A 21,875-nucleotide genomic window follows, 5' to 3' on the forward strand; every position below is an offset into this window, starting at 1 on the left:
AGGAAGGCAGGAAGGAAACATTCTGGTGTTGCTTACAGAAACTGCCTCTCTGTTAACCCTTATTACATTCTTGGCATGACTAGGCTTCCTGTCTCTGGAACTTCTCTGGAGTTTTTTTCTCTCCTTTGCTGGTACTTTGCTTGTGTGAAGTGACCATTCAAAGTTACAATGGCACTGAAAAAAGTGACTTATGACTGTTTTTCACACTTACGACTGTTGCAGCATCCCCAGTCATGAGGCGCCAGGCAAGGAGATGCATGCCTCAATGTGATATTGAGTTGGCCATGCCCAGCCAGTCACATGACCACCAAGCCATGCCCACCAACTAAGCCATGCTCACCAGTTGTTAAAAAATTTGAATCCCACCCCTGCCTGTCAAGGCCTGTAAGCAAAGGGCCAACTCCTGTGAGAGAATCTATGATAGTTAACTAAAATAAAATCTGGCTTAAAACCATAGCTGTTACTGATTAGAAGGTACCATCTGGTTGACATTGATTTCTTTCAACATTTCCTGTTTTTAAAATGTTACTCCAGTCACCCTGGTAATCATCCTTTTGATTGTTCAGATCTTGCAATATGCTATAGCCTAATTAATGTGATATAAATTGGGTAAAAATCCCAATCAGCAACATTTATTTAACAATGCTTCAGGTTTCTCTTTCTCTCTCTCCATCTAATAAATTCAGGTACTGAATTTTAACTAGGAAGCCAAAATCATATAACCAAGAAACAAAACATTTTTTTAATGTTTAATTTGCCTTTAGGACCTTGACTGGGTTTAGGAGACTAACAATATAAAGAAAGATCGTTTGTTGTAGTGATTAATGTATCAGGTTAGAAACCAAAACAGCATGAGTCCTGCCTTGGGCACAAAGACAGCTGGATGATCTTGAGCCAGTCACTTTCCGTCAGCCCCAGGAAGAAGGCAATAACAAACCACTTCTAAAAACAGATCCTCATGCACACACACACACACACACACACACACACACACACACACACAGAGAGAGAGAGAGAGAGAGAGAGTTTGTAGGAGAAAGCTGTGTGCTAAAAATAAAATGCCAGAATCAATTCCAGAGGTTTGGAATCCGTTCTTGGCATGCTGAGGATCTTTTGTGATGAGCAAACTAAAGCATTATTCTGAAATAAGATAGGATTTCCTCCCTAGGCTGGATAGGAACAGTCCACACTGTAATATAAGCTGCAGTAGGTTTTACACAAACCTTAAATGCATGTTATATTACATTAAAATATTTTAAATTATAGGAGAAATTCGTTGTATTTTTATCTTGCATCAGCTAATATTTAGGATAAAACACAATAAATAATTGCTTCTGAATAACATCCAATTTGTTTCGGGCAAAAGGGGAAAAAAAGGCAATAAGGCCCATTTATTTCATTCCAAAATCAGGGGGTTAGGACCATCCTGTAAGTTCTCCATCTTGAATAGCTTGTCTTCAGAAATCGTTGGCCCTCCATCACTGGAAGCTTTTAAGAAGAGACTGGACAGTCACTTGTCTGAAATAGTATAGGTTCTCCTACTTGGGCAGGGGGCTGGACTAGAAGACCTTCAAAGTCCCTTCTACCTCTATTCTAATTCATTCCCTAATTCTAGCTCTAATAATTTTAATCCTCAGATCCACAAGTCGTCACCCCCCCCGTCCCCCCACCCGCAGCTAACATGGCATTTGAAAGACGTTCAAAGCTGAACGCCGGAGCTCCACACGCGCACCCTCAGCCGGCAACCACCGGGACCCCACTCCCCTAGGCCAGGCACATAGGCCATCTGCCGCAGCCCCCCGCGGAACAGAAAGCATGGGAACCGGCCCCTTCGCAACTGGAGGCACCATCCCCGCCTTTCCCTCCGCACTGCTCCGCCCCTGCCACAGTGTCAGCCGCGAGGGAGAGCCGCGCAGGCGCTGGCCCGTCGCGGAGAGGACTGGAGGATGGGCCGCTTGGCGCCGCGATTGCTGCTCCTGTGTCTTTTCTGGGGCGCCTGGGAGCGCCTTCCGGGGGCCGACGCCGTCCGAAAGCGAGGACCAACCGTGACCGCTAAGGTGACTATCGCCCTGAAGTGAGAGGATCAGGAGAGTGCAGGAGGGATCGGTCCCTCCCCTTCCCATCTCCCTTCTCGTTGCAGAGGTTGAAAAGTTAACTTTGGGAGCTTAAAGCCTTTCTGCCGTGCGGTGTGCTTCGCCTCGACGGTTTCCGAGGCGTTTCCCCATTCTGGCTTGTTTCTTTTACTCCCCCCACCCTCCCCCGGCCTTATTCCTCATTCACGATCTGTAAGGTTTTGTAGAGGCAACTGCAAAACCCCGCTTGAATTGCAGAAACCTGGACAGTAGCATGCAGGTTTGTTTTTTTCCCCTTCCATGCAGTATCAACCTTATGAACTCTCAGGCTTTCTCTTTCCGCTGAGCATTCAAGATGGACCAGGATTTGTATGTATTTGTATGTATGGGTGTAGATATATATATACGTATGTATGTACATAGCATGTCTAAATGTGTGTTATGTATATGTGAGCATTTTGAGAACAGGCAACAGAATTTCACTTTTAATATGTGCCAGGGTGCCCACTGTAAAAAATGACAATAAAGGTGATCTTATCTGCACCAATTTTATATTCCTCTCTGCCCATCCCTCTTGTGCCTTCATTGACTTTGTCATTTGACCACCATCTTCCCAGTAATGGGTAACTTTTGCTTTTGTGTAATGCAGTACTGCTTTTGTGTAAGGTCAGTACTGCTGTCCTCAAGATGTAGTAGAATGATTTGGAAGAGCATGGGACACCAGAATGGAGGCATTAGACTTTTTAAAGATTGGCTGACATAACTTTTGGGTTCAGTTGTGGTCATAACTCGAGGACTACCTGTACTTTGTTCTTGTAAACAACAGCCACAGAATTTTGTAGTTTGCCAAAGTTTTTCTTTGTTCTCCTTCACATCAAACAGAGTAAGGATTATTTTTAATTTCTTAGGCTTTCCTCTCTCTCAGAACCAAGTTCTCTTTTTTTTTCTTTCTTAACAGTTCCTGCATATCTTTGTTAAGGTTATAGGTACCTGGGCTATTTCCGCTTACTGGAAGAACAGTATAGATGTGTCAAAAAATAGTATAGCTGACCAGGTCAGTGGAACAGAAGAGGGGTGTAGAATAAGTGAGAAGGACTATGCTAAGATAACACCCTCTTGCTTCATTCCAGAGTGTGTCCTCCATCCTACTGGCCTATAGGATGAGATCTCTTTGTACACAGGTCTACTTATCTTCCTTTTGCTAGGGCTAGAATAGGAAATTGGCAAACATCTTGCCAATTTCACATACACTTTCAAATCATATCTATTGCAAGGAAGGACAGTTGGCAGGAAAAAGCTATAGCAATCAGTATCTGAGGTAGCCCATGGAGTATTCAAAATGGAGTACTCCACCCCAAAAATAATATAAATGGAGTCATCTGATGCTTGTTATCAGGAACAGTAGAAAGAACTATAGCACACTGATTAGTGTCAGAACCACTAATAGACAGTTGGTACAGTCCAGTCTCCCCCACCCTCCAGTTTAACTTAATTTTCCATGCAGAAAGAGCTATTCCCATTTCCAAAACAAAGGGCTACAACTTGGTCAGTAAGAGCTGGAAAGATTCCAGTCCATAATTTTGTCATCATCTGTTTTATTAATGATATGTTATACAATGTTCATACATTAAGACTTACATCCAAAATAGCTAAAGATAAATGTTGGCCATGTCTGTGGTATTTTTTTTGTACTGCAATTAGTGGATAGAGAGAATGAGCTTTAGTACATTCTAGAAGCATTAAAGTATTGTTCCACTGAAATAACATTAACGAGGGCAGGCTTTACATTAGATACAGATAATCAGAGTTGGAAGGGACCTTTTAGGTCATCTAGTCCAACCCCCCCCCCCCAAGTGGGAGACCCTACACCATTTCTGACAAATGGCAGTCCAATCTCTTCTTGAAGGTCTCAAGTGATGACACTCCCACAACTTCCGAGGGCAAGCTGTTCCATTGGTTGGTTGTTCTAACTGTCAGAAAGTTTCTCCTTATTTCCAGATTAAACTTCTCCTTGTTCAGTTTCCATCCATTATTCCTTGTCTGGCCTACAGGCGCTTTAGAAAATAGCTTGACTCCTTCCTCTCTGTGGCAGCCTGTCAAATATTGAAAGACTGCTATCATGTTTCCACTGGTCCTTCTCTTCCCTAGACTAGCCAAGCCCAGTTCCTATAACCGTTCTTCATATGCCTTAGTATCCAGTCCCTTAATCATCCTGGTTGCTCTTCTCTGCACTTATTCTAGAGTCTCAACATCTTTTTTATAATTATTTACGTTACATTATACATTGCTTTAGTAATGGCTGATACTTGAAGTCAAATGACACTTGAAGTCAGTAGTGAGGACCCTGTGTGAATATGTTTGTGGATGAAGGAACTGGAATGAACTTGAGATAAATACTTCCTATAGAGGAAGAATCAAGTTTTTATAGTTAGAGGAAGATCGTTGTTGGATACATATCATTGATCTGTTTTAAAGCATCAATCTTCTGGAGGCATGTAGTAGTTATACTGTGACCTTACAGTCGAATTTGGGTTAAAGACTGTAGACTTTCTTAAGGCCATACAACATTGGAAATTGTGACTGGAAGATTTATCCCTTAAATGCACATCCCTTAAAATTTAAAGAAGACAATATAATTATGAAGAAAATAGGTAAATGTAAGGTCAATAATTTTAAATTTACTTGTCTCAGATTATTCTTTCAGTGTGCATGTGTGTATATGAACAGAGGAACCCACACCAAGATTTATCAATATAATTTGTTAACAGTGTTTAGTGACGGCTGCTTAACAAGATGAAAGGAACAAGCCTTTTTGCTTTCATGCTTTCAAATTATTTCTTAAGATGTGTCTCTTCATATACTTCTACAGAATGTTTTTACATGTTAAGAACAAGAAGCAAGGAAAAATCTTGAGCAGCCCTACCTCCCAAAGATAGGTTTCTAACCTTACCACTTAAAAAAATACTATTCTTGGTTTTTCTTAAAATTTGTTTGCCCTGAAAGAGTAGTTTCCTGTCAATTTGTTTTTACTTTATTAAATTTCATGGTAGAAGAGGAGAATTTTAGACAAGAAGTGACTCTGGTCCTGCATGGATTATGTATTTATTATCCACTTCTCTAGAAGTGTATAGTATTTGCCAAAAAAAAAAGTTTGCAACGAAGCAAAGTAATATTTGCTACTTTTCTCTTAACTGCTCTTGCTTTGTATCTCAGTGGATTGGATAGAGTGTGAATGGAGCGCCAAAAAGAATATACAAAAATTTGTTCCTATTTGCCTATGCTCATGAAGCCAATAGCAAGTATGGTTTCAAAATATATTTTTATATTTTAAGCCCATAGGTCTGTGATGGCGAACCTATGGCATGCATGTCACAGGTGGCATGCAGAGCCATTTGTGCTGGTGCACAAGCTGCAAACTTACCTCACTGCGCATGTACATGCCTCACAGCTGATTTTTGGCCGGTTTGAGGCCTTTTTCGGCCTCTTGGAGGCTTGAGGAGGAAGGCTTCTGCAGGTTTTTCAGGCCAAAAACTAGGCCTGTTTCATCACTTTCTGTTTTTCCGGAAATACCAGAAGTGATGAAACGGGCCTAGTTTCTGCCTGCAGAAGCCTTCCTCAAGCCTCTGGGAGGCTGAATAAGGCCTCAAGCCGGCCGAAAATCAGCTGAAGCGCAGTGCAGGTAAGGGAGCGGCTGGAGGGGTGGGATGGGGATTGCACACACATGCATAGGGAGGGTGGGATGCACGCATTGCCTTCTGAGTGCTGGCATGCAAAGATGAACATGCAAGTACATTCACAATTTTTGCCACAGGAGCCCAGAAAGGTTAGCCACCACTGCCATAGGTTATTCATTGCTTCTGTTCATAATCATGCTTAGTGAAAATCTTTTACTGCTTGGTGTCACCCTTGTATAATACAATGCTGTTAAATTAATTATTAAAAAAATTACACTAGTGGTTTTTTTAATTAAAAATGAGATAACGCAAACATAATGTAAGCAACCCATAGTTTCTTTGTTGAGATGGTGTGCTATAGAAATTGAATATATAAAGACAAATATATTTCTTGTTATTAACAAACCTTGGTAAAGAGACCTGAAGTAGCAGGCTTTTTTTTTTTTTACTAATTGTCTAAATATTTATATTATTCTCAATATTTATATTATTTAATTAGTCCATTGGGCAGTAGTTTTATTTTATGTAGAAATATGGGATACCATTATGCCTTGGTTATTTAGCTGGAGCAAAAAAGAACAAAAGCCAGGTGTGTTCTAACATTTGACAATCCACAGATGATAGGAGGATTTGTAATTCCCTTACTGTGTAGAGTTAGTCACTATAATAAATAGTAAGCTTCAATAGGTATCAGATCAAGACCAGTTGATGAGGAATCCTGATTTTTCTTGAAGTAGACATTTAAAAGAAAAGCATAATAGAATCATGGATATATTTATGCATTCTTTAATATCACTTAATGTTTATACCTGTGTTGCAGCATATGCAGTTAATGTAATCATATAACCATCTGTGCTTCCAAACTCAAGAGCCCCTACTTTTAACTCCAGGTTCTAATTCTGGAGTCCTGAAACCTGAATCATTTCTCTGCTTTGCCACCCCTCCTTCCTGTTCTGCTTTCCTAACATATTTCTGAAAGAGAGCTTAGGACAGACATTATGAGATCATACCCCAGTGGAAACCATGATCTTAAAAAGATTGACATTCTGGTATCAATTAACAAAGCTCATCCATCATGGCTTAATATTCTTCAGTGTATTGCTTTCTAGCCAATGGACAGTCAGTGAAGCTTGAATCTCATTTTATAAATACTTTAAAATACAGCCGATCTCACCATCCAAATGACTCTGGGCAGTTTACAAATAGAATCCATAAAACTGTATAAAAGAGACATAATTAAAAACTAAATTAAAACAAAGTGAAGAACAGAATAAAAACCATTCAAGTTAAAAGATGGTAGGGAGTGCCTTCAGCCCTTAAGCATCCCAGTGGGAGGTCTTCATGAACCCCGTCTTCGATCCTTATGCCAAAGGGCAGGGCCAAGTCTTCCCGCTCTTTCAGAAAATCAAAAGAAATGAGTACCAACCACACCTCTGGGGGAAAGATATTGCATGGGGGTGGGGCAGTGGCAGAGACCCCACCAGTAAAAAATATTAAATTGATGAGGTACCTAAATACTCCTGTCTGCCTGATGGGATCTACTGAGGTAATTGGGACAAGATGGCTCCTCAGGTAACTTCTTAGCTTTTGCTAGGACCATGATGTGTAGGAAAGGCAGGTAGTTTTGAGAAATAAAATTATGTGCAACATCCTGTGTAGTTGGGTAGGATATGTATTCACTAGGTAACAGTGTGGTTTTTAATTGCCGTTTTAATTTATTTTTAAAGGAAAAACTTGTAGTGTTTTCCCTCTCTAAATCATAACATTTAAACTAAGTAGTTGTGTGTTAAGTGAAAAATCATTGTCACTTAATACAGGTAGTCCTCGATTTACAACAGTTTGTTTAGTGAACAGCACTGAAAAAAAGTGACTTATGACCATTTTTTCACACTTCCGGGCACTGCAGCAGCCCCCGGGGTTTTGTGATCAAAATTCAGATGCTTGGCAACTGGTTCATATTTATGAGAGTTGCCATGTCCTGGGTCATGTAATCAGCTTTTGCAAACTTCTGACAGGCAAAGCCAATGGGGAAGCCAGAGTTACTTAACAACTGTGTTACTAATTTAACAACTGCAGTGATTCACTTAGCAATTGTGGCAAGAAAGATTGTAAAATGGGGCAAAACTCACATAACAAATGTCTCACTTAACAGCATAAATTTTGGGCTCAATTGTGATCTTTTATAATAACTGAAATAACTGAATATTGTTTCTGTCAGCTGGTGCTCCATTCAAAATCCAAGAAAGAAATACTTAAGACTCCTTTAATCAGAGAAAAGATATCTGGAAATCAAGTGGTAGCAACAAAAGAATTCTGAATCTGAGAAAATGGGTGCGTAAATCACCTATACAAAGCAATGGCAACGTTCCCACCCCCAAAAGTTCAATTGGCTCACCCAATTAAAAGTTGTGTATATCATCATGTGGGTATCTCCAGCTGGTGATGAGGCCTCTGTTGACCTTGACATATTTTGATAAAGAGTTGCAGCTGCACATAGCATAGGATAGAAACCTAAGCAAGAATCTACCCCCCCCAGCTTATACAGTTCTGCTTTGTAACACCTCCAGCTCACTTCCCATGACCATTGCCCCCTCCTCCCCCTGTTACTTATGACAGCCGAAAGATGCAAAGCAAAGGGAGAAAATCTTGAAGGCTGGCATTCGGCCCTCCTAAAAAAGAGACGTTAGTCTTAAAAAAAGGTAAAAATAGAAGGTAATAGAAAATACATATGTAACAGCATCATGCTAATTTTTAGGGTTTATCAGGATATTTAGTACAAAATGCCTTGATAAGTGTAGGAGCTCTAACATCCTTCTCATTCACCCACTCAGCCTGGGAAGGAGGAAAATGTTTCAAGCAAGCAAATATTGGAGTCGACCCCTTCGTTTTCGAGAATCCAAAATTTCTTTAACTTCAAAATGTTGTTCAGCTTCAATTAGTAATGGTACAGAGCGCTTAACCTGAGTTGGTCTCAAGTCAGAGGTATGTTTAGGTTTTAATAAACTAACATGGAAAACAGGGTGGATCCGTCGAAGAGTTTTTGGTTGGACTGCCACAGGGTTCACAATTCGTTCAATCAAGAAGGGTCCAATATACTTAGGTCCAAGCTTTTTTGACATTTGTGTGGTCTGCAAATATCTGATGGATAAAAAGACCTTGTCACCCACTTGATATGGTTTTTGTGGAGTTCTCTTTTTGTCTACAAATTTTTTATGAGCTTGATGAGCATCATCTAATGCTTTACAGGTAATTGGCCAGGTAAGCTGGAACTGTGTTATCCATTCATCTAATGACTGAATGTTAGGTTTCTCCCGTGGAAGCTCAGGTATGGGTACAAAGTCTTGTCCCGAAGCCACTTTAAACAGAGTAAACCCAGTACTACTATGTACCGAATTATTATATGCCACCTCAGCGAATGGCAATAAGTCAGCCCAATTATCTTGCTGATAATTTATATAACATCGAAGATATTGTTCCAACACCGAGTTAGTCCTCTCACAAGCCCCATTGGTTTGTGGGTGGTGGGCGGAGCTTAAGCCCTGGGCGGAGCCCAATAACTTCAGGAACTCCTTCCAAAAGTTTGAGGTAAACTGGACACCCCTGTCTGAGATTATGCATTCAGGAAGCCCATGTAACCTGTAGATATGTAAAATAAACAGTTTAGCCAACGTTTTTGCAGATGGGATTTTCGGACAAGGTATGAAATGTACTTGTTTGGAAAACAAATCGGTTACTACCCAAATGTATTCCCCCCACTTTCAGGTAATTCCACTATAAAATCCATAGAAATTTCCTTCCATGGAGCCGTTGGTCTTGCCACATTTTGTAGTAAGCCTGCTGGTTTACCAGGAGGCCGTTTGGCTGACGCACAGATAGGACAGCTAACCACATAAGTCTCAATGTCCTTTTTCAAGGTAGGCCACCAAAACTGCCTTTTAACCAACTGTTAAGATTTTCACGAATCCAAAATGTCCAGCAGCTTTAGAGTCATGAGTTTGCTGTAATATTTGGTTTCTCAGCTTCGCTGGCACATATAATTTGGCCCCCACCCATGCCAATCCATCTCTAACCATATAGTTATTTGAGTGAGCAAGGAACCAATCATCAAGTTTTTGAGCATCTCTTAATTGTGCAGTCAAATCATTTGATAAATCAACCTCCTTCTTCTTCTGGGCTCTGGTAACCACTGGAGCTGCCAACTGTTTGGCTGGGACAATAAGCCGTACTACTTCTTGGCGAGCAGTATTATATTGAGGTAATCTAGATAAAGCATCCGCCATGAAGTTCTTCTCCCCTGGAATGGACTTCAATGAAAAATTAAAGCGTTTAAAGTACTGAGCCCAGCAAACTTGCTTGGGAGACAACTTCTGAGGCGTTTTTAAAGCCTCCAAATTTTTATGATCCGTCCACACCTCAAATGGGTGTTTCGCCCCTTCTAAGAAATGCCTCCAGGTTAACAGAGCCCAGTGAACTGCAAAAGCTTCTTTTTCCCAGATGGCCCGTCTTCTTTCGGTTTCAGTTAGTTTACGGGAAGTATATGCACACGGTTGCAGAGTCCCCGTCTCGTTTGCTTGTGGTAACCGCCCCAACTGCTACGTCACTTGCATTGGCTTGGATTACAAAAGGCATTGCAATCTTCGCAAAAGCAGGGATAAATTGACGGTAAAAATTAGCAAATCCCAAGAAACTTTGGAGTTGTTTCCTGATGCGGGGAGGGGCCCATTCCAAAATGACACAAACCTTCCCCAGATCCATTTCTATGCCATTATGTGAGATGCGATAGCCTAAATAGTCAATTTTTTCCTGGTGGAATTCACACTTGGACAACTTTGCATACAGCTCAGCAGCTCAAAGTTTTTCCAGAACTGACCACACTAGTTTCACATGTTCATCACGAGTCTCCATGTAGATAAGAATATCATCAAGATAAACCAACACCTCTTTGTATAGATGTTCATGCAACACCTGATTGATCATTTGCATGAATACTGCAGGCGCCTCCTGTAGGCCAAATGGAAGAACGTTGAATTGGGAACAACCCATGGGGCAGTTAAAAGCAGTTTTCCATTCATCCCCTTTCTTAATTCGAACTCGGTAGTATGCTTTTCTCAAGTCGAGTTTTGTAAAAATTTTCCCTTTGGCCAAGTGGGCCAACATATCCTTCATTAAGGGGAGGGGGTACACGTTCTCTACCGAAATGGCGTTGAGGTTTCTGCAGTCAACACATAAACAAAGGGAGCCATCTGTCTTTTCATGGAACAATACTGGGGCTGCTACCCAGGGTCTAGCAGGTTGGATGAAACCACGTCTCAAATTCTTATCGATAAATGACTGCAGCTCTTCTAGCTCCTGCGGTGTCATCGAGTACAGTTTCGGTTTTGGGAGTTTCACCCCGGGTAAAATTTCAATACTACAATCTGTTGAGCGATGGGAGGAAGCTCATCCAAGACCTTTTCACTGAATACTTCCTTTAAGTCCCAATATTCCTCTGGAATTTTCTCCTCCCGCTTCAGGCTCCTGGTGCCAGTGGAGGCCAGCTCAGTGGAATTCTTGAGTTTCGGTTGAGATTGCCCCTCCCCTTCTGGGCATTGGTCAGTATGTATGCGCAATGACCTTCTCCTCCAATCGACGTGAGGGTTCCATTTCCGGAGCCAGGGCAAACCCAGTATTAGGGGGCGCTCCATCCCAGGAGACACAAAACACAAAGTCTCTCTATGCTTCTCCATCGTCATTTCTATTGGTTCCGTTATGAAATGTGCAGGGCCGTCCCCATCTACCGATCCATCCAGCTGGCAAAAGGCTATGGCCGTTTTTAAAGTCTTGAGCCTTAAGCCCATTTTCTCTACTACCTCCGAGCTGATTACCCACCTTGTGCACCCAGAGTCTAACAAGGCCAGCATTTCCCCTTTAGCTCCCGACGTGGGTACCCTTAATCTCACTGGAATGGTCATAGGGCCCTTGTTTGGACTTACAAGTGAATTGTCTTCCGATTCAGATTCACTCTCTTCAGAGGAAATTGGGAGGTCCCAGCTCCTCTCCTTTCGGAGGGGCGATCTCTAAAACCTCCTCTACTTTAAGTGCCGTTTCGTAAGGCTTTGCTGGTTTTTTTTTCAAGTTTTCTTCCTCTTCCTGGCGCCCCCTTTGGCTCTAGCTTGCCACAGCAGTCTGCAGCCTGGTGGCCTTCCTTCCCACATCGGAAGCATGCAGTGGTCTTGGGTTTTGCTGCCATTCCTCCCTTTTGAGGTTTTGAGGCTTATCGAGAGCTGATGGGGGAGGACTTGCTCCAACCAAGGCCCCCCGGCGTCTTTTTCAGGTCAGATCAATTTCCACCTCTGCTGCCAGCACGTACCACAGCTGCAGCTCACTGGGGTCTCTTCTGGCAATACAGCTTTGATATACCTCTTCATTCAACCCCTCTTTAAAGGCTTCTATCAGGGCTCCCTGGGACCAGCCTCGAATATGACACGCCAGCTCTCTAAATTTCTGGGTGTAGCTGGCCACTGATCTCTGCCCCGATTTATGGTCTTCATCCTAATCCTGGCCTTGTGTTCAGCAAGTGGGTCTTCAAACCTGGCCCGCAGCGCAGTCATGAACAGATCATAATTCATTAGCTGAGGGGCATTATCATTATGCAAAGTCACTATCCACTTTGCAGCTGTTCCCTCCAGAGCCCTGGTAACACATCTAATTTTGGCTGGTTCTGAGGAAAAATCCCCTCCATATTCCTCTATATGACTCCAGACTTGTACCTGGAAAAATCCTAACTCCTTGGGATCCCTCCCCCCCATATTTTCTTCCAATGGAGGCACCTTTGGAGTTCTACGTCTTCTGGCAATTACTCCCCCCCACTGGGGGCCCCTGGGCTGCTGCCGCCTGTTGCGTTAGCCCAGGTTGATTTATGGGGTGGCTGCTCTAATTCTTCTGGCTGGGGTTGCCTCCCCCTTCTCTCCCTCATACCTTTGATCAGTTTGAGGTTCTCCGATAGCTTCATTTAGAAGATGCAAGGCTTGAGTTAGTAGAAAATTCTTCCTTTCCTTCTCTTGCCATGGTTCCTCTCTTCCACGCTGACGGATAGTGGTCACTCCTGGAGGAGGCTTTTCCTCAGGATCCTTCCAGCCGACTCCCAGAGACCATTTGGGTTTTTCGCCAAGACTTAATTCTGCTAACAAGTCAGCTTCCCTGCTGCCTCTAACAGCAAAGAATCTTGTCCTCCAGCTGCTCCCAGGTCTTCTTGGTTGCTGGCTGGATTTGACATTGTGTTCAGATCCCCTCGGAAGAAAATTTATTAATTCTCCGGGTGGGCTGGTAATGGGGAGATTCAGAATAATGTCAGCTGGTGCTCCATTCAAAATCCAAGATAGAAATACTTAGACTTCTTTAATCAGAGAAAAGATACCTGGAAATCAAGTAGTAGCAACAAAAGAATTCTGAATCTGAGAAAATGGGTGCGTAAATCACCTATACAAAGCAATGGCAACGTTTCCACCCCCAATAGTTCAATTGGCTCATCCAATTAAAAGTTGCGTATATCATCATGTGGGTATCTCCAGGTGGTGATGAGGCATGTCTCCGTTGACCTTGACATATTTTGATAAAGAGTTGCAGTTGCACATAGCATAGGATAGAAACCTAAGCAAGAATCTACTCCCCCAGCTTATACAGTTCTGATTTGTAACACCTCCAGCTCACTTCCCATGACCATTGCACCCTCCTCCCCCTGTTACTTATGACAGCCGAAAGATGCAAAGCAAAGGGAGAAAATCTTGAAGGCTGACATTTTCCTTTAATAGTGAACTTGGACAGCTTGACTACTGATAGGAACCAAAATGGAACCACTGAGAAACATTGAGAAATAGCAACTTTTGATGCAAATGAAGTTTGAAAAAGTTTGTTCTTTAAAACTCTGTTAAGTGGATAAACAAAAAAACCCTTTACTACCCAAACACAGTCCAGTGAGAATTGAATGTTCTGAATAGACACATAGTTTTGAATCTTCATTAGAAACTTAAAAAAATAAAGGAAAGGATTTACAGCTTAGAGTATTGGGAAGCATGGCTAGATATTGAAGAGTATTTATGTTAGGGAGTCAGGAATTGTTACATTTGGCTCTATGGCTTACTTATAGTTATATTTCTTAACTTGTAATCCATCTAGCACAGCCCTGAGGTCATAATATAGGAAGGTTATAAAAGTATAAGCCTTGGTTACATACATGTATAGTTAAGATGGAAAACAAGTTTAGCTAATATTTCTTTACATTCAGAAATAGGTAGCATGAGACTGATAGAGTGGACATTCTCCATGCTATGAATATAGTCCAGAGAAGTGGGAGAAAATATGGAGAAATGATAAACCAAAAAGCTTTTTGCTGCTCAAAGATTAGAAAAGTTCCTTCTATATCCTGAAAAGCACATTAGAATGCAGCTGTTTATCTTCTAGTAAATAACTAATATAAATAGGCTAGCCTAATGATGATATATCATATTGACATTCTTTTTTCCACTTTTGAAAATTTCCAGGTTTTTTTTGATATACAGATTGGTGACAGAAATGCTGGAAGAATTGTAATCGGCTTATTTGGAAAAGTAGTACCGAAGACAGTAGAAAACTTCATTAAACTTGCAACTGGAGAGGCAAGAGCTTTTTTAAAAGCTTAATTTTTATATAAAAGAGAAAAGAAATATATGTGCTTAGTAGTAGTAATGTTCTTATTTATCTAATGTTAGAAGTGACTGATCCATAATTTTCTAGCAAGAGTTCAAGGTTTTCTTTTCAGTTCAGAGTTGATGTCTTGAAAATCGTCCAGGCCTGACTGGTTTGATGCATGGGGATAGCAAGCTAGTCTGTCGAACCCCAAATTTCAATCTTTGTAAATAGAAGTGGAAACTGGTTTGTTATGGCAGTATAATCATCAGAAAAAAAGTAAGCCTTTCCCTTCAGTTTCAATGAATGGTTGTCATATTTGGTCATTGCATTGGGTTCCTTAGCAAGTTACTGTGAGGAACAATTCTTTTATCTTTCTTAAGTTTGGAGACTTGTGATGATCTCCAGCTAAATCTGTCAGTACTAAATTTACAGTGGGAAAGTGGGGGGGGGTCTCGTGTGACCTCATGTAGAGACACATATGAAGTTAAAAAGTTGAAGTCTTAGAATGTGCAAAAGCTGCTCAACACAGCCAGCCCAAATTCTCAAGATTTTGCTCTAGATAATTATTTGCTAAGATTTTCTTTGATGGCAGGATTCGTTGTTCAGTCTGGAGTGCGTATTAGGTTTTGTTCCCATACTTGATTCTCAAACAAGCAGCGGTCCTTGGTGCTCTCTGAGGTTGGTTGTTTTCTTGCAGATGTTTCATTACCCAAACTAGGTAATATCAGATGATATTATCTGATGATATTATCTAGTTTGGGTAATGAAACATCTGCAAGAAAACAACCTCAGAGAGCACCAAGGTTCCCTCATTTCAACCCTGAGCTACAAATGTTCTCCTTTGTTGGTCTCAAACAAGCAGTTATACAACAGTCATTCAAAAATTCAAACTTTCTAGAGCTTGATCTTTAAAAAAAATCTAAAGAGATCATACATCATAGCATCAAGCAGCAGTATCATTATATGTTTATAATATTATAAATGTTGATTTTGGGTGGCCTCTTTTGGAAACAAACCCCTTCTTACTGAAAGAACCGTGATCTGACCTTTTTGAGAAAAGTGTTGGCTGTTCAAAGGCACAGCATTCAATTTACCAAGTTACAGAGTCAAGCGGCCATCCAAATGTAATAAAATACAATGATGAAAAATAATGAATCTCATATAGAAAGAGTTGGTCAAAATTAAGCTTTGGGTGGGTAGATCTGACTATCACTAACCGGATGTTCTGATTTTTCCCACTCATTTAAATCTACTTGTCTTGTTAAATATTTAATTGCATCCATCATTAATTGTAGTAACTTTGCTGAACTGCAACTGTGTCATTTTAAATTCTAGAAAGGAATTGGTTATAAAGGAAGCAAATTTCATCGCGTAATCAAAGATTTTATGATTCAAGGTGGTGACTTTACAGCTGGAGATGGCACTGGAGGTAACACTGCTTTTTTAAAGAAAATATTCATGTTGCCAGGTCCAAATACTAGAAAATGTGTCTTGACTGTTGTAGACCCAGCCTTTTGGACCATCCTTCACAGATTAGAATAGGCTCAACTTTATTGGCCTGTCATGAGGCTTTAAAAATATAGCCATCTGGTCCTGAATTAAGGGCCTCATTTCTTGGCTTTACTGACAATTGTTATAATTCTCTTGATTGCTGTGTATGTTTATTTTTGACAGTTTTTCATTGTTTTTGCACTGTTTGCTGTCAGAGTCACTTGATTGAGATGGAAGGCTACAGCAATGAAATATAAATAAATGAATAAACAAGCTATATCATATGCACTCTTATTGTTCATCCATCCATCCATCCACCCACCCATCTATCTATGGCATATTATAATAATAAAAACATTTCTCTTTAAATATAACATACTATAAAAGTTTTGAACTGGGCATCATCCTGTACATACATCATGCAGTATGTATTAAAACACACATCTGCACACATATATCTATCTACTCATACTGTTAAATGTTTGCTTAGCAGCGATTTCCCTTAAGCTAATTTGACTACACTGTTGAATACATTTTGCATAGCTCTACCAGTGAGAGTCCTGTATTGTAAAACTTTCTAAACAATGCTTTTAATAGCCTTGCTTCTGAGGAAAACCAGTATTTTTTCATCTAGGAAGAAGCATCTACGGAGATAGGTTTCCTGATGAAAACTTCAAACTGAAGCACTATGGCATTGGTTGGGTCAGCATGGCTAATTCCGGCCCAGACACTAACGGCTCCCAGTTCTTCATTGCTGTAACAAAGCCTGGCTGGTTAGATGGAAAACATGTAGTATTTGGAAAAGTCATTGATGGAATGGTGGGTGAAATCTTAAATGGTTTTATTTATTAGAAATAGAATACTGTTCTGAGTGTAAGTTTCTTTGGTTCTAAAAGTGTATCAACTGCATACTTCCAATGAAAAGTTAACAATGCTTAGAAGCATCTTATTGATGGAACAAGGATTGTGTAATTTCCTAGTTAGTGATAATTACCTGTTGTTTTATTTTCATAATCAAGAAAGAATTTCTTATCCTTCTTCCCTTTGCAAAATACCAAGAAGGGTTTTAGTTTTATTTGTCAATAAGATTGTAGGTCGTATAGTGTTTATATTCTTTTAATGATTCAGAAGTTGTACAGAGCTACAGCAAAGGAGACAGCTTTCTCTCATATTAAGTTTCTTCTAGAATGTAAGCCTTATCATTACATCTGATCATAGCTGTGATGCAGAGTTGATTTTTTGACTGAAAGGCCATTTATGTAAACAACTTTGAAATGAGGAATTTATTGTAAAGGAGTTGTTTTATTTTTCTTTTTTTATTCCCTTTCTTTCTGTTTACTTTGTTGTAGAAATAATTAGGACAGAAAAATAGATTGCATGGTGATGAGCATGTAGATTTAAAACCTCCAAAGTGAAAAATATCACAAAATTTAGAATGTAGCACCTGTTTTATTTATTGTTGTGTTTCATACCTAGTTTTTCCTTTTCATTAAAAGCCACACTCTCTTTAGTCCGTAGTACATGATATTGAACTTCAGGCAACAGATGACTATGACCAGCCTCTTCAGGACTGTATGATCATTAACAGTGGAAAAATAGATGTAAAAGAACCTTTTGTGGTTGAAGTAGATGATTGGAGAAGTTGACAGAAATAGGAGCAACTGAGCTGCAATCATGTCTGGTTATCATTGTGTGAGGCTTCTATCAGAAAATACTTTGCAGCTGTACAACTTGACCTTGCAGGTAACAGAAAATACGTGCGTATTAAATGAAGAAATGCTATGCTATTGCCTTTCTAGGGTAAAACATTTCATAAGTGTTGATTTAAAGAGATTGACACGGAGATGTTTTTACAGTATATACTACAATTGTTTATAGCCCCTTGTTCTTTGTTTATTAGCATTTGTCTTATGAATATTTTTAATGTCTTTGCATAGTAATTTTAAAACTGAACAAAAACCTTCCTAATTCAACTGGCACTTCTTTAGCACATATTGTGTGGATTTCCTAATTTATTAATATGAAAATAGACAAGAAAGAATTACTATGTAATTGAACAAATTATACTGACATAACAAATACCTTTCAACAATACATAGATATCATTTATTAAAATACTTCATTTCCAATTTTGGTTTGAATTTGTCAAAATGCAAAATATGTCATTATTATAGTTACATATTTTTATAATTTTATCATTTAAGTCTTGTTTACTTACCTTATGTACAAATATTAAACTACCGGTGAAAACCACCTGTTTTAAGCAATGCTCTATTTTGTCATGCATATTTTTTTACTAATCCAGACCAATTAGTTTTAAAAGATGTAAATATATTTTCATTTTCTATACCTAACACAATAGTAATAATATAAATGAAGACAAGAGTATCATTTATTGTCATAAATTATTTTCCATATTTCTGCCCATATTCATTACAGCTAACAATAAGGAGAAAAACATGAATCTATCACTATTAAACCAATTCAGAATGAAAGGCTTGATCATAAAAGTCTAGACTTGTTTTAAGACAGTGGAAAAATGTTGGGATTGAACGAAACGGGGAATTGAATTTTATTCAGCATTGGAGAAAATTCTCTCCTGGGTAACAGGCAAATGGACTTCAAAAAATGAAGGTATTTTTAAGAAGTCTCTTCTTGACAGGTTCACAGTATTTGGAGCCAAGGCAGGAAAGCTGCTTTGAAGAGGATGTGAATGTACTGTCTGCACCTGCTGTTGCCTCTCTGAGCAATAATATCTACTGCTTGATAAGGTTTGACAGTATCGCTGACAGAGAAGATGGAAAATCCCCAATGGCACAGGAAGTCATTTTAACATTGGTTAAAGTTCATACCAGTGGCCAATCTAACGCTGCCCCAAGAATGATCTGCCAGGACAACTGAGAGATACGAAAACACCTTTGACTGCAACTGTATTCGAAGGGGATAACCAGAACATGCTCTGCTATGCCAACTACCCATTGGCACAGAGTAATAATTGCTATACTAGACATGAATCCCCCATGTTAAACAGTGTAGTATGTTACAGGTCCATCCTCAATATTACCCAGCTACGGCACAAATACTCAAAACTGACAAAGTGGTGGATGGACATATGACCAACAAATTAGCATTTTTAGAGACGTGCATTATTTCACTGTGTTTTTGGTTTTATTCTGAATTTCACATGTTGAGAAACAATGTTCATTTGCACAGTTGATAGTATAGACAAACCTTTGGGGATGAAATTAAAATTGACAGATTTTTAACATACATTTGGGCAGAAGCATTATTTTCATTTTTTTCCTCTGGTCTGCTAATGGTTTCTTATTCTTAAATTATGTTAATGTATATTGGTATAGTTTTGAGTACATTTTTTATGTGCTTCCATCTCAAACTTTCGGAAAATTGCTCAATTTTTAGCACATAAAATTAGGGGAAATTCCAGGAGCTGTAAAAAGGATAGTGAAGTTGAACTGCCCTTGGACTGGCTAATTATTTTTATTAATCATGTTCATTATTATTTCTATTACAAAAGGTTAGACATTAAATTTTCAAAATGATATTAAGCATAGGCTAATAAAAGCATTGCACTTGAGTTTATCACATAAATTAAAACTGAACCAAACTGCTAGAATATACCCATCTCTATTCCTAAAATAATACTCATGTGATATAACATCAGAAATACTGATACACTGAGCTTATATTGCATCTCCAGTTTTGGTAGTTATTTTTTAACTTACATTTGTAGTCATACATGCTATTATATTTTATGTATCCGCTGCCAGCAGTGGATACAATGCTGAGACAAAAGAATTAGGATAATGATTTATCACCGACACAAAAATTATAAATACATGATGAAAGTTAGTGTAATTTGGCATTTGTCAGCTGTTTTAAAATTTAAGTATTCAGAGTTTAGTATACAGGCTCAACCGAGTAGCATTTTCCCCCCATTCATAATCTTGAAAAGCAGCCATTTTTAGTGATACAATTAAAAAATCCCCAAAAGTTCCATCTTCGTGTATGGATGTCATGCTTCAGTATTTTGACTTTTACTTTTTAAAAAGAAAATGCCTCCAAAACTTTGCATTGAGGAACATAATTTGAATTTACTCCGATTATTTTCCATTGAAACCCATTTTCTACCTGGGTTGTAGGTGAGGATAAAACAATCCATGGAGAATGCCTTCAACAACTACATTTGGAAAGTCATCTGGGGAAAAAAGAGAGAGAAGAAAAACTGCTTTCTTACATATGTCAATACAATATAAATGTTTTTGTAGAACCTAACAAGGCAAAGCCTGATATAATTTAGGATATTGCATCAGCACCCTCTTTATCTGTGCTCAGAATTTGTTATTAGTAATGCTGTTTCAGCAGGAACCCACTTTAGTGTAGCACTGGGCATTGCTTGAATGCCCTGCCAGATTTGTAGCTTATTGATTTAAAGGGATGTTCTAATACTTAATGCTGCTAGGCTCCAGCTCTTTATCTGAATCTTTTCTCACAAGGAAGATGGATTACACTGGCAATTCAATTTCTAACAAAAATCTCAATACACTTGAAGGAATTCCAAGATTTCTACTGGGAATAGTCCGCAGCAGTTTTTCCACTATAGTTTACAGAACAGTTTTGTCTAAGTTGACTGGAAGAGGCTTAATGCTGTCGCACAAACATCTCTAGAGCAGTAAAATGACAAAGTTTTTAGTTTTAAAAAATAAAGGAACTTAAGAACTTTTGGGAAAAGCCCTAGAAAGAAGTTAAGCAAAGTCAATCACTATAACAGATATAGGAATTAAAACAAAATATTCATAAGAAGGAAAATTTCAGTTAAAAAAAACATGCCTGAAGTTTATTTTATCTTTGGTGCTGAGAGATAATATTTTTCAATGTTGTATACATTCTTAATTTTTATGGCTAGAATGAAGAAATACCCCCTATATTTAATATTACTCCAATATTCAGCTGTTCATTGTCTTCTGGATTTTAAATCCAATGACATGAATTAAATTTAGTAAGGTCTTGCCTGAAATGGAAAAACACTTCAACTATTCCATTCACAAATACTGTAAGTTGGAGAAGGGTAGGGAGATTCTTACATTTCCAAGGTAAAAATTATTAAAATGGTGGCATGCAAAGTAATTTCTTATTTCTTCATTTATGGACTAGAAATTAAAAATATAAATATGGATCTTAGAAAGTAAGCAGTTGGCTTTATTGTACACAAATTTTTATACTGTGCTAGTACCTTATTTTCTGTTTGACTGTAATCTTAAGTTTACAAAAAGCACTCAATATAGCATGATTTGGTAAGGACAGGGACTTTATATGAGCCAGAGAATCAATTATTACATATTAATAATCCCAATTCAAATTCTATTTCTTTTCCAAAGGCCCTTTTCAGTGGGCTTTACTTTCCACAGTTAACAGTAACTAGCAAGATTAATCTAACCAAAAGAACTATCACAAGAGTGAATAATTAAATACCCTTTCTTTTGCACTATGTCCCAGCCCATATCAATCACAACAGCAAGTACATTTTATACCTCAAAGAGGAAGGGAGTTTAAGACTTAGTTTGAAGATAAGATGTATTGGAGACATCTAATTTTTCTCACTTCACGGTCTAATTCATGATATCACTGGATATTGGGAATATTTGGGGAGTGGGGGAAACTAGCAAAGATTATGTGAAATATCGTAAACTAATAAAAAGATAACACATATAAGAACACAAAAAAGATTTTTCATCCAACTATTTGTTTTATAATTCTTATCAAAATATTAGCAGTGCTACAAGATTCCATTCCATTTTAAATTCACTTCCAAGAGCTTTGCTATTGATGTAGGAGAGCCAAGATAACAATATCTTTTTAATTTTTATTTGTAGGAGGGCTGTCTGCAAAAAAGTTCATTTCTCAGCAATTACTATAAACAGCATTAAAAAAACTCCTGATGCATTGCCAAATTATTAGAATTTGAGCTCAACAT

The 21,875-nt window shown here is 38.8% G+C and overlaps 2 protein-coding genes across 3 annotated transcripts in view; one reads left to right on the forward strand and one right to left on the reverse strand.

The window, feature by feature from the left end:
* The first annotated feature begins 1,884 nt into the window (after positions 1-1,884).
* PPIC (peptidylprolyl isomerase C) lies at positions 1,885-19,153 on the forward strand. Its single transcript, XM_026720427.2, has 5 exons — positions 1,885-2,057; positions 14,266-14,379; positions 15,728-15,821; positions 16,518-16,702; positions 17,395-19,153. The coding sequence occupies exons 1-5, from the start codon at positions 1,947-1,949 to the stop codon at positions 17,527-17,529; spliced, it is 639 nt and encodes a 212-aa protein (XP_026576212.1). The 5' UTR covers positions 1,885-1,946; the 3' UTR covers positions 17,530-19,153.
* The window catches only part of SNX24 (sorting nexin 24), a 68,878-nt gene continuing 66,032 nt past the window's right edge, over positions 19,030-21,875 (reverse strand). For both annotated transcript variants that reach the window (XM_026720439.2, XM_026720444.2), the window contains exon 7: positions 19,030-20,099. In XM_026720439.2, coding sequence (XP_026576224.1) covers positions 20,029-20,099 — 71 coding nt within the window. In that variant the 3' untranslated portion in view covers positions 19,030-20,028. The remainder of the gene's footprint in view (positions 20,100-21,875) is intronic.

The sequence above is a fragment of the Pseudonaja textilis genome, chromosome 2 (genome assembly GCF_049901715.1).
Source record: "Pseudonaja textilis isolate UNSWEBS1 chromosome 2, rPseTex1.2, whole genome shotgun sequence".
NCBI classification, from domain to species: domain Eukaryota; kingdom Metazoa; phylum Chordata; class Lepidosauria; order Squamata; family Elapidae; genus Pseudonaja; species Pseudonaja textilis.